Source organism: Marmota flaviventris, chromosome 5 (genome assembly GCF_047511675.1).
Source record: "Marmota flaviventris isolate mMarFla1 chromosome 5, mMarFla1.hap1, whole genome shotgun sequence".
In the NCBI taxonomy this organism is placed as follows: Eukaryota; Metazoa; Chordata; class Mammalia; order Rodentia; family Sciuridae; genus Marmota; species Marmota flaviventris.
Window position 1 is genome coordinate 157,397,665 of NC_092502.1, and position 18,752 is coordinate 157,416,416.

The following is an 18,752-nucleotide window of genomic DNA, read 5'->3' on the forward strand; positions in this document are numbered from 1 at the left end:
ATGAGCAAGGCCCTAAGCAACTTAGTGAGACCCTGTCTCAAAAGGAAAAATAAAAAGGGCTGGAGATGTAGCTCAGTGGTAGAGCACCTCTGGGTTCAATCCCAGTACCAAAAAATCCAAAATCTCGCCATGATCCTTCTGGTGGTAAACTGGAAAGAATTTAACAAAGCCTCTTTGGGTTTTTTTTTTAGTTACTATGAGACTTTATTTTTTAGAACCGACTTAAGAGTTATGGAAAATATGAAAAGATGCAGAGTTCCCAAAAACCCAGCACACATCCCCTATTATTAACATCTTAGTAGGATTTGCTGGACTTAACACTTAATGAACCAATATTGATATATTATCATTAAAGTCCACAGTATATTCAGAATTCCTTTACCTGTTAGTATCCCTTTTCTGTTCCACGAGCCACATAAAATTAGCTATCATGTCTCCTTGGCCTTCTCTGGATTCTGATGTTCTCTCAGATTTTCCTCGGTTTTGATGACCTTCACTGTTTAAAGAGTTCTGATTGGGTATATTAATTGAACTTCCCTATTTTGGAAAGTGACTGATTCATTAGCTTGGGGATATGGGATTTTTTTTTTTTTGGGTGGGAATTCACATTGGCACACTGCCATTTTCATCAAATAAACATGATTTATCAAAGTTTGACCTTATTTCATTTAGATTAAGTAAACATTTTTACTATTCAATTATAAACAAATTTTTGACAATTACTAGCTACAATCAGACAAGTATTAAAATATATTATTGAAAAAATATTACTCAAGATATCTATGGTTAACTGACATAACAAAAACATATATAAATTTATATATTCACTACCTGAAATATATACAGTCCCTTTAAAATAACAAATTTAATAACTATATGACAATGAGAAAATGCATAATGTTAAGTAAACAAAGAAGACCTTTTAAAAAATACACTCTAGGGGATGGGATCGTAGCTCAGTGGCAGAGCACTTGCTTGGCATGTATGAGGCACTGGGTTCAATCCTCAGCACTGCATATAAATAAATACATAAATAGATAGATAAATAAATAAAAGCATAAAAAATGACATTAAAAACTATACTCTCGGACTGGGGTTGTGACTCAGTGGCAGAGTGCTTGCCTCACATGCATGAGGCACTGGGTTCGATCCTCAGCACCACATTAAAAAAAATTAAATAAACAAATCAATAAAGATATGTGTCCATCTACAACTAAAAAAATGTTTAAAATAAAACTACATTCTAGTTCCAACTAGGTAAAAACACAATAGCTTAAATGAGAAAATGCAAAAAATAGCTAGATAAGAACATGGATGATGTTTCACCTCTTTTCCAAAAGTATTATGTTTCATTTCTACTTTTCCAATAATAAATTAAAAAAATTTTAACTACTCAAATTTCATAGGAAAAAAATTCCTTTTGACTGTGAAAATGTATCTATTTTTTTAAAAGGTGGATTTTGAGATTAGGCCTTGCAAAGTTTAAAAATCCCAATTCTTTGTATAGTGGAATTTAGTTGTTCTCTTTCTCTCTCCAGATTACTATCATTACTAAATTAACAAGTCATTTTTTCCGTTGCTCCTGAAAGTCTGAAAACTACATGTTCTGGTCTCCTTGCTAATTAGCCTTGTGTTACTCTGTCAGGACAGGAAGAAGGAGATCAGATGAAGGAGAGAAGTGGCAAAACTATCTTCTACATCTAAAAACAAGCAGTAGCAGTTAATTGCAGGTACTAGCAATCCTAAAGTGGCTACAGAAGTGATGGTGGCAATTCTGTCAGCAGCAGTAGATGACTTCAGCAGCACAGGAAACGGCTCCAATAGTTTCAGTCAGAGGAAGCCAGATCAGTATATCTCATCTCAGTTTCACATTCCCTCTTCAGTAAGAAGGCACTAAACTTTTTATTTTTGTTTTTTGCAGTTACATTTTATCAGTAGAGGGTGCTAGAGAGACATCCAAGAAGGAGGCAGTTTCTTCTGTTGTCCCATCAGTAGGCTTGTTGTAATGACCACCTTCCCACAGAACTATTGATGAGGATCTACAACCCTTCAAGCCTTGTACAAGTATCCCAAGTCCCTCTTTGTGCCTACCCATAAAATTTGGGGCTCCACCCTGGAGGGTTGCTTTCTGCTCCCTAGAAAAAGTTCACCACTTTACATTCTTACCAGCAATACACAAAATTTCCAGTTGCTCCACATCCTCACCAATATTTGGTATGGTTAGTCTTTATATTATCACTTTACCCACTCTATTAGGTGTATAGTGATAGTTCATCGCAGTTTAACACCTTTGAGATATACTTTATATACCACAAATTAACTAACAGTGTGCAACTCAACAGTTTTTACTATATTTACAGAATCATACACCATAATCACTAATACTCCACTTCTAAAATAATCATCATCCCACAAAGGGACCTTGTAACTAACAGTAGTTATATCTGCCCTCTACAGTCCCAGGTAAACACTAATTTACTTTCTCTATATGTAGATTTGCCTAGTCTGGACATTTCACACAATTTAGATCACATAAATATGGTCTTCTGTGACTGGCTTCTTTTACTCAATACAATATTTATGAGATTCATCCAAGTTGTAGCATATTAGCAGTATTTCATTCCTCTGTACTGCTGAACTCCACTCTATATAGACCACATTTACCCAATAACTGATGGGCACAGGATTGTTCCCACTATATGGCTATCATAAATAATGCTATGAACATTCATGTACAGGTTTTTGTTTGCTTGTTTTGTGGTGCTGGGGACTGAACTCAGGGCCTTGTGCAAGCACTCTACCAACTGAGCTATATTCCCAGTCCTTATGTACAGATTTTTGTATGAATGCATATTTTGTAATCTCTTGAGTACACACCTAGAAATGAAATTGCTTGGGTCACATAATTTTTCAGTTTAATTTTTTGAGAACTACCAAAATCATTTGAACCTTTTTATATTCACACCAACAAGGAATGAAAGTTCTAATTTTTCCACAATCTGTTCACAAACTTATTACTGTCTCTTTTGATTACTGACATCCTAGAGGGTGTAAAGTGATACTTCTGCATGGTTTTCACTTCCATTTACCTATTGACTAATGATGCTAGGTGCTCAACACTCATATGCATATTTTTTTGTGAAGTTTCTTTCCAGATCTTTGGGCCATTTTTTAAGATGGGTTGCTTTCTTATTATGGAATTTTCATTTTTTTTTTTTGGGGGGGGTACACTCTAAATCCTTGATTACATACATATTTTTAGTTTTAGCTTTCAGTGTAGACCCTAATCCAATATGACTATGTCCTTATAAGACTAGGCAGAATGAGAATCCAATTATCTCCTGATAATCTAGACATAAGAGATTGATAACACAGAGCCAGCCAGTGAAGTGGTACACACCTGTAATCCTAGTGACTCAGGAGGCTGAGTCAGGAGGACCATAAGTTCAAGGCCAGCTCCAACCACAAAGTGAGATCCTGTCTTAAAATAAAAAATAAGTAGGCTAGGGATGTGGCTCAGTTGGTAGAGTGCCTGCCTATCATGCACAAGGCCCAGGGTTTAATCCCTAACACCACCAAAAAAAAAAAACAAAAAATTTAAGTAGTCAAAAACTAAGAAAAAGGGGCTGAGGCTGTGGCTCAGAGATGGAGCGCTCGCCTCGCACGTGTAAGACCCTGGGTTCGATCCTCAGTACCACATAGGAATGAATAAGTGAAATAAAGGTATTGTTTTGAAAAAAAAAAAAAAGGACTGGGGATGTACCTCAGTAGTAAAGCACTCCTGGGTTCAATCTCTCATTTCAAAAAAATAAAATTAAGGGGCTGAAGATATAGCTAGTTGGTAAAGAGCTTGCCTCGCATGCACAAGGCCCTAGGTTCAATCCCCAGCACCACAAAATTAAAATTAAACTAAAACAAAGCTAGCACTGTCACTGAAAATCCCTTGGAAAACACACTTACTCATTATAGTTAATAGTTATTTTTGTGAACATGTATGATTTTTTATTAACAGTGTTGATTCTGTTACTTTTAAATAGTCTAAATAATTTTTAAAGTTCATTTTTCGCCAGGTACAGTGACGCTCGACTCTAATCCCAGTGGCTTGGAACGCTGAGACAGGAGAATTGCAAGTTCAAACCAGCCTCAGCATTTTAGCAAGGCCTTAAGCAACTCAGTTAAGACTCTGTCTCTAAATAAAAAAACAAAAAGGGATGGGGATGTGGTTAAGTACCCCTGGGTGCAATCCCTAATACCAAAAATAAATAAATAAATAAAGTTCATTTTTTACTTCTAATGTGGTAAATATAGCCCCCGTAAACAAAAAAGTCCTCTGGGTCCTCAATTTTAAGTATGTAAAGGAGCCCTGAGATCCAATCTCTGAGAATGACTATTCTATATCAAGGGTGCTTCTGACCACTACATTCAATTCAAGTGCCTCTAGGAACTTTGCTATGTCTGAGGAAGAGGGAAAACAAAATTTATGCAGGAAACATTGCTAACAAAGGTCCTAGGTACAGAATAGGTATTCAATATTTAGTTAATGAAAAAACAAAAAAGACATGGAATCTCCAAAATTTTTATGTCAAAAGTGTTACAATACACCTGCACATTAAAAGAATAATAACTTTATTGCATATATATTATACCTTATTAATCTGGTCCCATTTTCACATAATATGCCATTAGGCAGGAGCAGGGAAAGAGACAGAAAAGTCAAAAGAATATTATAATGAAGTTATAAGAAATAAGGGTAAAGGAAATGCTTCAGTGCCTTCCAAGCCTTCAAGAACTTATGCCTGCTATAGGCTGAAATGTGCATGCCCCTGCTCACCCACCAAAAAAAAACTCTACACTACAGCCCTAACCAACAGTACCTCAGAATGTGACTGTATTTGGAGGGGTGATTAAGTTAAAATGTTTTTTGTTTTTGTTTTAAGTGTAGGCCCTAATCCAACATGATTTCCTTATAAGACTAGTAAAAATACACAGAGGAAAGACAGTGCAAAGACACAGGGAGAGGCAAACATTCGGAAGTCAAAGAGAAAGGCTTGATCTCAAACTTCTAGCCTCCAGAACAAAGAGAAAACAAATTTCTCTCATTTAAGCACCCAGCCTATGGTACTTTGTCATGGCAGTCCTTAAAAACTAAAGCAATGTTCAAAACCGAACTTTTCCCATTCCTGGTTGATGAAATTACTCCAGATACGGATCATTTTTAACTACTCCTCTTTACACCATCTAATCAATTACTATGTTCTATTAATCCTATCCTAGTTTGTTTCTTCATTCACATTCTTTTCATTTCCACTGCCTTAAACTTCTATAATACCTTGCCTAGCTTACAACAACCATCTAAAATACAATGGATTAATGTTTTCCCTTATTGTCTTACTTCCTATTCCCTTCTTAAGAACTCTTGCTGGTCTGAGGATGTGGCTCAGTGGTAGAGCATTCACCTAGCATGTGCGAGGCCCTGGGTTCGATCCTCAGCACCACATAAAAATAAATAAAGCTATTGTGTCCAACTACAACTAAAAAAATAAATATTTTTTTAAAAAAAGAACTCTTGCCATTTTCCCTATATTATACTAAATGTAAGTGAATAAATGATCTTAATTTCTTTAGAGAAGAGAAATACAACCCACTAAAATAAGCCCAGCCTGGAAGAAAGGGGAAGTCGGTATCTGGATAAGAATATTCAGTTAGCCTAGTATCAATCACTTAGGAGCTCTGGGATGGTTTTGAGCAGAGGTAAGAAATAAATTGTCTTGCCCATCTGTCACTGGTCATTTGTTTGTTATCAATTGTTAAACCCTAACATCCTAAGCAGTACTCTAGTTCAACAAAGAAGAAGGCAACTTTTGGGATGTTTGCCCAGCTCAAGAAGGGACATAGTCATGATTTTTATTATTATGTTACCTCTCCCACTGCCCCCCAGCTTCTTGGATTAAGATGGGCAATCAGATTGCAGCTCCCAGAAATGTGGGTTTAACAACTGATAACAAACAAGTAGCCACTGAGAAAGCAGCAAGACAATTTCTCACCTCTGCTGAAAACCATTCCATTGCTCCCTATTTCACTGACGTAAAAGTCAAAGTCCTATGTGTTCACACCCACTCCAAACACCTCTCTGGTTCTGTGATCTCTCTGACCTGGTATTATACTTATTCTCTTCAAGTCATTCAATCTATTGCAGCTACACTGCTCTCCTGGTGATTTCTTGAACATTCTAGGTATGGCTATTTCTTCTGCCTAGAAAGCTGTACCCACAAAGCCTCTGCAAGACTAATTCATCCCATTCTACCTTTTCTCAGTGAAGACTTAGTGAACTGTCATATTTAAAACTGCGACTCCTGTCCTCATATCCCAGCACTCCTTATTCCCTTTTAATTTGCTGTTTTCAACAGCATTTATATAATAACCTCTGGTTAAATCATACAATTTGATATAGATTTACTTTCTGTCTTCCCTTCCTCCCCTACCAAGCTAATTGGAATATAGTAAGCTCTATGAAAGGGTTTTTCTCTATTTTCTTCTCTCCCTAACCCAAGCACATAGAATAATCCCTAGCTCTGAACAGGTGTTCAATAAACATATCAAATACATAAATATTGCTTGGTCACAAGCACACCAAGGCAGTAAAAGCTGATCTGTGGTTCTTTAAGAAGAATGAAGTAGACTAGCTACTGAATCTGACATCTGACTATCCTTTTAACTCATTTCTTCCAAATTTAAATTAATTCAAGCTTTTATCATAGTGGATAAAGAACATGACCAACTGCAATACACTTCAATTTAATATCTTTTAAATACTTTCCAAAGAGCATAAAGTACAATTGCCTTGGAATCCCACATAAAATTACTGATAAGATTTTATGTAATCTTCTGACAGTATAAGCAGTAATTCAGCAAAATGAAAAAAAAAACAGCTTTATGTATCATTGGGCTGAAATGTGAGCATTCTACTAAGGCAAGATGTTTATTATCTTTTTGAGGGCTTCCTATGTCAACACTTGTTTGTAACATCTATTCCAACTGCAATGTTTTGCCTTTAAAAAAAGAAAAGTGCCCCCTTGGACAAAAGACAGATTGTTTTTTGAAACTGGAAAATCTCAGTTGCACTGCAGGATAAGACTCTAACCCATAAAATGAAACTTCATATCTAAGGACTTCTTCAACTCTGAAGTTTAAGTATTTGATGATAGCAGTTTACATAACACATCTGCCCACATACAAACTACATTCAAATAACAAGTCATCTAACCCCCTTTATTATAAGAGTTACCCTCTATGTGCATGGCAGGTATTTAAATAAACATTCTTAATCTCTTTGTTCAGAATATTAAAGCATTTTTTAAATGAAAAAGTAAGCCACATGATTAGTGTTTTCAAGAACGGAAGACAAAACTAGATTTTACAATATTTAATTCTTTTGTTTAGCCACATATTTTCAAATCTCCTACAAGGAAAAACAACAACCTGTTTAAAATCAGATAAAAACCTAAGATTATTTAAGAAATAATTTAGCCAGGTCTTGTGGCACACTCCTGTAATCCCAGCAACTCAAGAGGCTGAGGCAGGAAACTTCAAGTAAGTTGAAAGCCAGCCTCAGCAACTTAGGGAAGCCCTAAGCAAGATCCTGTTTCAAAATAAAACAGAAAAAGGGATGGGGATGTGGCTCAAATGGTTGGGCACCCCTGGGTTCAATCCCTAATACTAAAAAAAAAAAAAAAAAAAGACAACGACGACGAAGAATCTAAACCAGTTATGCTGGGGCACACACCTGTAATCTCAGCTATCAGGGAGATGAGGCAGGTGGAATCCATCCAAGTTTGAGGTCAGCCTTGGCAAGTTAATAAAAACCTGTCTCAAATGAAAAAAAAAGACTTGGGGAAGTAGGTCGATGGTAAAGAGCTCCTGAGTTCAATGGTTCACTCCCACACTGGTGGGGACGAGGGATGGCAGCAGGTGAGGACCTGGTCGGAATATAACTGACTTAACAAACAGAACAATTATTTATAAGCTTTTGGCATCTTCATTTTATAATTGTTTACCATGAAATCCACTGTAATTTTCCCTTTCCTCCCAGTGTTAATTCAGATTAAATTTAAATTAATTGTGAAAATTTCAGGACTTCATAAATTTTATAAAAGTATGAAAAGTATTAAAATCAATGACTAATAGTATTATAAAACAACTGCAAAGTTATGCTTTATCCACTGATTCTAAGGATTCATCCTATGAAGGGAGTGACAAAAATTAGTTATTTCAACATCAGACACTTGTTATTCACTTATAAATATCTAACTTAAGGATGGAGTGTGGCAGACATGAGTTTGAATCTTGCCTCTGCCATTTACTGTGTGTGTGACCTAGAGCAAGTTACTAAATCATACTAAACTTCAGTTCTCTCACCTGAAAAGTAGGGATATTGCCTACCTAAAAATACTGACAGAATTAAATGGGATGGGGAAGGGAGAGGGAATGGGAATAGGAAAGACAGCAGAAATAATCTGACATAACTTTCCGATGTTCATATATGAATACACGACCAGTGTAACTCCACATCATGTACAACCATAAGAATGGGAAGTTATATTCAATGTATGTATGTCAAAATACATTCTACTGTCATGTAATACTACCACACATTGACTCCTCAATAAATATCAGTTTAACAGGGAACAGTGTTCAAGTCAAAAAAAAAATATTATTTATACCTTATCCTGATTATAATTTTTCAAGAGAAAAACATTAGAAGTACATTGTTTCTTAAATGATATCACAGACACCAAGTTTCTCAATTACTGAATTACCAATGACTACCGTCATGCCATAAACATATGCAAGAATTAAGTGCCACAGCCAAAAGAATGGGGGTTTAATTTAATATACCAGTACACATCAAGTGGTAAAGACATGTCTTTCTACGCTTATTCATTAAAACTTGAGTCTAAAAGTACGTGAAACCTATGTAGAAGGAAATTCACATACAGGGTCGACCTATCAACAAGAACGTGACTCCTAATCTTCAGCAATTTCACTTCACTATTTTTTCCCAGAGTCTCCAGTGGCGATTAGCTTCACTCACTGCATATAATAAACAAGCTGTGGCATGATGAAAGGGAAGCTGTTTTCAATCAGAATACGTAGATTTAAATTTCTCTTCTTACTACCTGGGTGAACCGTGGACAAGCTATTAAAATAACTAAGCCTGAATTTCCATCTAATATAAAAGATATCAACACCTACCCACTCCACAGGGTTGTCATAAGGATCAAATGCGAATGTGCGTGAGTACGCTTTGTAAACTGTCAAACTGCTCATGTCTATAGGTGAGGTTGCTATTAAGAAAGACTTTGGAAAACGTTAAACCATTTTATCAACTCATTACATGGGCAATATCAAACTTTTATCATTCATTATAGGACTCCATCACTCGATGACCCATTTTCGTTTAAAATCGCCAAAATCTCAATACATAATACTCAAAGCCGCTATTCCCACAAACAATACTCAGAGTACAAAACTCTCTGCACTGTACCCGGAGGATCAATAATTGGCCCTGCAGACTCACTACATTACCGCAGACGAAGCACACTACTGCTGTGGAGGGGCCTGCCACCCGGGGGTGAGCGGGGCGTGCGGCGTCCACCCGGGGTGGGTGTCACACCGCGTGCACTCGGTTCACAGGGGTGAGCTCTCCAGCACCGCCGGACCCCAACACGTCTTCACGAACGAGAGCCTCCAGCCACGCTCTCGGGGTGTCGGGGATTCACAACCTGAGCCCTAAGCTACACCAAAACAAAGACAGCGCCGGAGCCCGGCGCGCGGCACGGCCCCCGCGCCCGCGGCGGGTCCGGACCGCATGTTCCCCCGGGCAGGCGGCGGAGGACCCGGTCTCCGAGCAGGGGTCAAGGCGGTCCGCTCGGCCGTCGCCGGGCCAATTTTCCGCGAAGTTTCAAAGTCAACAAAGAAGTTCTGTTGCGAGGGGCCGAGCCCGCAGAGCAGGGGCGCAGCGCGACCGCGACGGCGGTGGGGGAGGGGTGCGGGCGCTGGACCGCCGCCGCAGCCGAGGCCGCGGCCGGGGTCTCCGCAGCGCCCGAGCCCGGGCCCCCGCCCCCTCGCGCGGCGGGCGGGAAACGGCGGGGGCGCGCAGGGGGTCGCCCTCCGCCCCCGGACCGCGGCCCGGCGGGCAAACGGCCCAGCGCCGCCGCCGCCGCACGCCTCGAGCGCCGCGGGCTCCGCGCGGGCCCAGCCCGAACCCCGGCGCCGGTGCAAGCGCGGGCGCCGCGGCGCCGCCGACCTACCTTCCTCGGCGGTGTCCATCTTGTCTGGGGGACCGCGGTGACGCAGCCGCGAGGCTCTCGCGGCCGGGCCGAGCCTTCCGGCCGGGCGGGAAAAGAGGGAGGGGAAGGAGGGGAGGAGGGAGAGGGAGCCGGGCCCCGGCAGGTGCGTGTGCTCAGGTGCGAGAGAGGAAGCCAGAGGCAGGAGAGAGGGGGAGAGGGAGAGGGAGAGAGGCTGACAGAAAGCGAGCGACGGGGAGGGGGAGGGGCGGGAGGCCGAGAGGCGAGGCCTGGGCGGGGCGCGCGGCGGAAGGGGCGGGGCGCCAACGACGGGTGGCGTCACTTCCGGCGGTCGCGCGCGCGCGCGCGCGCGCGCGCGCCCTTCAGTGCGGAGGGACGCGGGGGCCGGGGGCGGGGGGCGGCCTGGTGGTGCAGGCGGTGCGGGATGGTGGGGCGGACGCCAAGCTGGGGGGCAGCGTTCTCGGGGACAAAGGAAGCGCGGCGCCGCGGATCAGAGTGGCGCGAACGAGCGCCTGGTGGAGAGGCCGCGAGCCCTGCGCGCGCCCAGGCCCGCGTGTGGGACAAAGGCCCCACCTTCGGGGAACTGTTAACAATGACCCGGGCGCTTGGAAAACACGGTTCTGCCGCCCTCGCCCGGAATTCTGGTGCCGGGAGCAAGCATTTTTGTTCAGCACCTGGGTAGATCTATTACACGTTTTGATAAAGTAACAAAATATCACTGAAATGTAAAAAGACTGACTTCGCAGAAATTCCTCCCAGAGAGACCGCTGCATTTCGCTAGAAGCCACTTCTTTGAAGCGCCGAGTAGAAGTCAAAACCACCTGCTTCCAAGGGAAAATTGGCTGGGTTTGGAGCGCCTACCTGACCAGAGCCAAACTGCTGATGAAAGAATGATGAAAGGCTGAGCTCTGCCTGCAATCAATGTCCTTCCTCGCAGTAATCCTTAGCTTTTTCTCTAAATGAAGAAACACTTAAGAAATTACAGATTAGAAGGGCCACACATTAAAGTTGTCTGATTAGAAGCAAAGAAGTCTTCCAACCTCACTGTTTAAACAATATGCAGATGACTTAGCGAAAATCGATTCAAGAATGCTAACATTTTCATCTGTGTTAGTGGAAGAACTGGCAAGCCCCCCTCCCTTGATCATCATCAATCAGAATAAGGATTAAAATAAAAATAATGAAATGGAGTCTTTCAAAAAGCAAGCAGTCCTTGATTATCGTCACTAATTTGACTAATGTCACTCATGTTATTCAGGGAAGAAAAGAATTCAAACTCCTTTTGATATAATAATGGAGACCCACTGATTTCAAGGTCTTATCCTGAGAATTGAGCAGACAACTATCCTATAAAGAAAGATGTTGACACTACCTCTAAGGAGACTAAATTTGATGGCAACTCTTTCCCTCAAAAATAGATCTACCCAAGCACTTTTAGCTAGCTGAGCCCAGGGGCACAGATAAATACCATCAAGACCCACTAGATACATAACATAAGGGGGAAGGATTCTGAGAAAGAAAGTACTAGTAGTACTAAAGGCATTTATGTGAACCTCCTGGCCACAGATGAAGAATAGTGGGAGTAGGGGTAGGGGGTTTGGAAGGCTTCTTTCTTTTGTGTTTAGGTGCTTTCCCTTGTGATGTTTAAAGGAAAGTTAAACTCTTAAGAAATTCTCCTTTCTAAATAATAATAACCTCTGCAATTACCCCTACCTTTTCTCTTGAGATTTTGACTGTTACATAGAAGAGTAATTAGCCAACATTATTTAAGTCCTTACTATGTGCCAGCCATGGGTCTTATGTAAGTCAGATTTACCTTGGTTGCCATTGACAGGAATAAGGGAAGGGGGAGGAATGGACTGTTGATATGAACATGTTATGAGAAGGGTAGGAGTCGGGGGCCTCAAGGACCACTAGAATCAGAGTCCCTCTATCTGCCACCATCCCTTAGCTGGCTTCTCTCTGCACATTGGCTTCATACTATTCAACCAGTTTCCTCCACATGACTGGAAACAAGGCCACTGACAGCTACTCAGTTTCATAACTTCAGCCTCACCATTAGGCTAAGGATGATGACCTCTGATCTCCAATTAAAAATTCCCAGGAAAGGACAGTTAATCCACCCAGCAACTTTCTGATCCATGAGCCAAATGACTGAGCTAAAGAGCTAGGATCTGTAAGCACAGGAACACATTCATATTCTTGTAACTCCAGTGTGTGTGTTTTCACTATTCTGTAAGGATACAAGAGTCTACTATTGCTGGTTTTCCATTCAACCATAAATTGAAAGAGAGGGTGTTATACTTAGAAAATGGTTTGGTCTACTGACCCATTGTGATTAAGGCTTGGTCCTCCCATTCCTGGGTGTGCTATGGGTGTGCTATTGACAAGTGTGGAACCTTTGGGAGGTGGGGCCTAGCAAGAGGTCTTTAGGTCATTGGGGGTGTGTTCTCAGAAGATAGTTCTTACGGGACTTCTTGGTGGTTCCAGTAGGTCATAATAAAAACCTAGGTTTGACTCTACCCAGCTCTCTGCTCCTGAGTTGAGATGGAATCACTTACTCCTACATACACTCCACCATTCACCATTCCTCATGAAGTCCTCACCAGGACAGGTGCTATGCCCTTGAAATTCAAAACTGTGAACTTAACAAGCCTCTTTTTTCTTTATAAGTAGTGTGTCAAATATTTTGTTACAGTGATGAAAAACTGACTCATTTAGATGGGAACTATAGGAGGACACCATATAATTTTTTAAGTACCAACTATAACAATAAGAAACTAATAATAACAGAAATTAACCAAACTCTGTATTATGTGCAGCAATCCCTTGAAGTTAATACACCCTTTTACAGATAAACCTTCAGATTCTCAGATGATAAGTAACTATCTAGGCCATACATAAAGCAGAAGAGGAAGCAGAATTCAGGCACAGTCTGTCCAACTCTGAGCCTCCACATTTTAAGCCTCATTGGTTTGACTTTAGTAGCCTCTCATGGCCATTAACTTTTTTATACATTTTTTTTTTACTGTGAGCTTAAGTTTTTATAGAACCTGGGACCTTATGACAATTGTCAAGAATTGCTATTGAAAAAATATATATATGGGATAATTAAGCAAAGTATTACCATAAACTTGATATCATTGACATTAACAAAGTATCGAAGGCAATTTATGGTATTACCTTCATATTAATCTCTTCCCTTCCTATTTTCTCTTACCTTTTCCTATCTTCCAGTCTTTTCTCCCTTTCCACCTTTCCTTTCCATTTCTCTTCCCTGAAGTGATAGCCAGGAATGATGTGGGCAAGAACATGGGAGCAGAGAGGAAGGGCAGGTGGCAGAGTAAGACTGGTATGGGGAGATAATTGACAGCTTTGAGCAAGTAAGTAAATTCATTAAGAATAATGATGGCCAGCTGGGCACGGTGGCTCATGCCTGCAATTCCAGTGACTTGGGAGGCTGAGGCAGGGGGATCACATGTTTGAGGCCAGCCTCAGTAACTAAGCAAGGCCCTAAGCAACTTAGTGAGAACCTGTATTAAAATAAAAAAAATTAATAAAAAGGGATGTGGGTGTAGCTCAGTGGTTAAGTGCACCTGGATTCAATCCCTGGTAACAAGAAAACTTCTATGCAAACATATGTGACTCTATGTATGTGTGTATTTGTACATATAGAATATATGAATATATATAGATACCCACACACATACATTTATATAACCAATTTCCTAGTACTGTCTTTTGAAAGGATCAATAAACAATGATACCCCAGTGGCTATGAGAATGCTCAATAACTTAAGATTTTGGTTTCCAACATTATGTACTCCATTAAAAGGAACCACAACAACTTGAAGAAATGGCAGCATTTTGGGCTGAAGCAGAAAAACTACAAAATGAATCTGGAATATCTTACACCAGAAATTGAGAAAGTGCTCACAGACTGATACTCACTTGTTAAATAGACACTGAACCCAGCTCAAAGGGACTCCCAATGACCAAATTAGGGATGCTTTGAGTACAAAACTAAGCTTTTGTAGTAACAAATTGTAACCTATAAAGTAGTGATCCATAAGCTCATACTGACATAAACAGACACTAGTATGGCAATATGTAAATCAATGGATGTGTAACTGATGTGATTCTGCAATCTGTATATGGGGTAAAAATGGGAGCTCATAACCCACTTGAATCAAATTGTGAAATATGATATATCAAGAACTATGTAATGTTTTGAACAGCCAACAATAAAAAAAAAAAAAAAATGGGGAAAAAGAAAAGCTCTTCATTTGCATTACAGTGCCAACCAGTCAATGCAGAAGGAATGATATAAATAGAAACTCATTTGCCAATCATCTTAGTGGTTCAGATGGGAGTTATCCATGGATAGTAAGTCTGAAGTTCTGATGAGGAACAGGCTTTCAGCATGCCATTGGGGTTTGTTTGCTTATTTATTTATTTATTTATTTATTTATATGTGGTACTAAGGATGGATCCTCGCACATGGTAGGCGAACACTCTACCCCAGCCCCCCCCCCAAAAAAAACATCTTCTTGACTAAATGATTGTTATGGTTTGGATCTGGACTGACCTCTAAAAGCTCATGTGTTGAACGCATGGTCCCCCCAGTGCAGCAAGGTTCAGAGGAGGGGTTTTTAGGCAATGATTGAATAATGAGGACACTGACCTCATCGATGGATTAATCCACTTGATGAATTAATCCATTGATAACTGTATGGACTACTGGGGTGGGGTGGAGGACCTAGTTAGAGGAAGTAGGTAACTGTAACTGAGACAGTGTCTTGGAAAGATTTATCTTCTCCATTGTTGGCCCCTCCTCCCCCATGTATGCTAGGCAATCACTCCACCACTAAGCTATATGCTTAGCTCCATGACAGTCAAATTTTAAGATTTTTATTAAATCTGAAATTGCTTGTTTTCATTTAAAACACTGTTGTTAATATTCATAAAGATAAGTTTATTTTAGAAAACCTTGATCATTATCTTTTTTTTTTTTTTTTGATACTGGGGATTGAACTCAGGGGTACTTAACCACTGAGCCACATCCCCAACCCTATTTTGTATTTTATTTAGAGACAGGGTCTCAGTGAGTTCTTTAGTGTCTTGCATTTGCTGAGGCTGGCTTTGAACTCCTGATTCTCCCTGTGTCAGCCTCCCAAGCCGCTGGGATCACAAGTGTGTGCCACCATGCCCAGCGACCCCTCTTGATCTTCTAATCCTTGCAAAAAAAAAAAAAAAAGTCAGAGGAGGAGTTGGAGGGAAGAAAAAGACAAATCAGGGTTAGCTCCTACAAGTCTTCCAGTGGCAGCACCAAGAGTATCTACCCAGGTGACACACTATGCCTTGAAGTTCCTTCTGAAGAGATAGAAGTGGAAAAACACTAGTAGGGAATCCCTTTCTTGAGCCTCACCTACGTTCAGTTGCATCTGCCTTGCTGATCCCATGACTCAGTGGAACCAGGCAAAGGAAAAGGCTCACCCACAAGAGACAGGATGTGGGGAGTGAATAGGAGAGCTGATAGCAACTGAGGACTCAGTCTCCCTGCTGCGACATCAAGCAGTTCAGTGACTCCTAGATAAACATGCTTAGTCCTGAGGTGCAGCCAATGTCAGCAGGTGAGCAAGTGCCTCTCAGGGACAGGGTTATTAGAGTTATTAGCAGTTGACCCCAGTCCTGCAATGGCAAGCCCAATCTGACATTCACAGAGGGTTCTCCTTAGACCTTTATGGGTTATGTGGCCCTGCTGATGCCTTGATTTTGGACTTCTCAACTCGGAAACTCTATGAGAATAGATTTTTTGCTGTTTTAAGCCTCCTCGTTTGTGGTAACCTGTTACAGCAGCCACAGGAAACAAATGCATTGGGTCAGGAAGAGTTTTCTTGCAGCAACCTGATTCATTGCCAGTTCAGGCTCTAGCATTGGCTTGGCCACCCAATTTTCTGAGCCAGTTTCAGTCTCTAGGGCTGCACAGAGCTGCAGGATGTGGCCCCATGGTAAATCAAGGAGAATCTAGCTTTGCTCTCAAGTAAACTCTTCCTTAGAGCTTTTGTCTTAGATGCATGGAACCCTAAGGAAACCTTAGAGGTTAGGTGGCATCTGTCACCCTTTCACTCATGGCAACCTCTAAATTCTGCAGCTGAGTTTCTCTTGTTGTCGTCATAATTCCTATGGACTGAGTGGGTCCCCCAAAAATTTGTGTGTTAAACCTCTGATCTGCAATGGGATGGCATTTGGAAGTGAGGTCTTCAGGAGGTAATTAGGTTTAGATGAGTTCCATGAGGGGAATGTCCCCATAAGAGAGATTGCTCTTCTCTCTCCCTCTTTTCTACATGAGGACACAGTGAGAAGATGACTATCTGTAAACCAGTAAGAGGGTCAGAACCAGACATTGGACTTGCTGGCTCCTTGCTGGAACATTCTATGTTTCTTCAGAACTGTAAGAAAGAAATCCTTGTTGTTTGGGCCAGACTGCAATGTTCTGTCACAGCAGTCTGAAAACTAATGAGGACAATTATTATCAAAGATTTTGGGGTCCTTATTCTGCACAACATGTTATATTAGCCCCTGAAAGTAAGCAGGGTAGGCAGGCCTAAGCTCTGCTTTGGGCCCTCAGAGAAGTTTGCAGTTGGATTAGAAGCTATTGCCTAGCTTTCCTGGGAAAGAATCTTTATTACAACTTAATTTGGGGAATCCCTGTAATGATCAACATTCTGACTTTTTTAGACATAACTTTGGGTTCTAAGTAGAAATTCCCTATCAGGTGTAAGTCTTCTTTGATCAAAATTGTTAAAATGTACATGTGCATATATGCATTGTTTTTGTCTGTGAATTCCCCTTTCCCTCTAGCAATAACATCCATCTTTCTTTTAGAGAACTACTCTTCCCTCACTTGAAACAGAGTTCCACAGGGAGCTGCCCGGCTCCCCACAGACCCACCCTGTTCTCCCCTGGGGAGGGTGCATTGTCTCAACTTGACAGAATGCACACCCCGTTGGTGCCCATGAAGTGGCATTTCTATCCCTGGCACCTTCTCCCTGTCCACCACCCTCTCTATTCCACCATGAGCCCAGTTTTAAACTCACACTTGCATCAACAGATTTTGACATTGATCCTAACAATATTTTTATTTTAATTTCTAACCAGTTATTCAGAAGCTGTAAAATGATAAGAAAATCCAATTCTTATCAAGCATTTACTGAGTACCAACAATGTCCAACTGTTAAGGAAAAGAGAGATCTTCAGGATAGGGTCCCAAGAAAGTCCCAGAGAAATGGGGAGGTCAACTCAAGTACAGAGGGTTCTTGGCATACATGACAGAAAAGAATTTCAGCATGTGTCAAAAGAGGCCCAGAGATTTACTTAGGAAAGCAAAAAAATACACATTCAAGAGAAAATTTGGGCCATGTCAAGACTGAGAGAAGTGTTTTTGGTGAGGAGTTTGGGGACATGTTCCTGGTGAGGAGTGGGTATGGGAAGGTATGTAGGGATGACGCATCAGTCCGGTGATCTCAAAATGGTTTTTGGTGGTCTGGTCATTCTCAAGATGCTTAGGCTGACTTGGTTTGTGTTATCTATATACAACAGATAATACTGGAAAGTCCTCTAACCTGTAATTTCTTAAAATGTCATTTTCTTTTTTACTTTATTTGTTGGTGAGCTAACTAACAGTGCAAAAGGTAGATTTACAGATTTTCTAGAAATTTGGGAGTGAAAGGCCTGGGAGAGAGACTGGCGGGGGGAGGGGGGCGGGGGGGGGGTGTGACAGGCCTGATAAAGTATGCAGAACTTTAAATTAAAATATATTTCTTTGTCTTTATTCTATGTCTCCTTTATACCTAGTTATTACTTCTTCTATCTACTTCACAAGCAGTAACAGGGACAGAAGAAGAAAGCACTCAGAGAAGTGAGCACCCAGGCCCATACTGCCCAGATGCCCACACTTGGTGGGCACAGGGCCTGTGCCAGGAGCATATGGTCTCATCAGCAACTTAGTCATCACTGACAGAGGTGTCCCTCTCCTCCTGCATTTCTGAGTTCAGCCAGGTGTTTAACCTCATTTCCTCCTTTGCTTTCTTTCCTGTTGGGCTCCACGTCCCACTTCTAGGGTAGCTCTCAAACTGTGTCCCTACACTACTACAGGTTCCACTTCCTTGTTAAGGAGACCGTGGGCCCCTTCTCCTGACCTGCCCAACTTTCAGGTTTTCTCTGAGAAACTGGATACGTGAACAGACAGTGGCCAGACTGTGTCTGGCATTGGAACTCTATCCCACAATCTGCTGCAACCAGTGCAGGGTGCCAAACTGCATCCTCTGCAGAATAAACCCAACACACTCAGGACCTCATCAATAACCACCAGCTTCTCTAATTTTTTGCTGCTATTTCCCATTTAGAACCAGCTAGAGAAAGGCAAATATACTCCCCTAACCA

The 18,752-nt window shown here is 41.2% G+C and overlaps 1 protein-coding gene across 1 annotated transcript in view; it reads right to left on the bottom strand.

Annotated features, from left to right (window-relative positions):
* Positions 1-10,543, bottom strand: part of Marchf6 (membrane associated ring-CH-type finger 6) — a 76,142-nt gene extending 65,599 nt beyond the window's left edge. Inside the window, exon 1 of the mRNA XM_027943885.2 lies at positions 10,311-10,543. Within this exon, the coding sequence (XP_027799686.1) occupies positions 10,311-10,329 (19 nt within the window). The 5' untranslated portion in view covers positions 10,330-10,543. The remainder of the gene's footprint in view (positions 1-10,310) is intronic.
* Between the last annotated feature and the right edge of the window lie 8,209 nt (positions 10,544-18,752).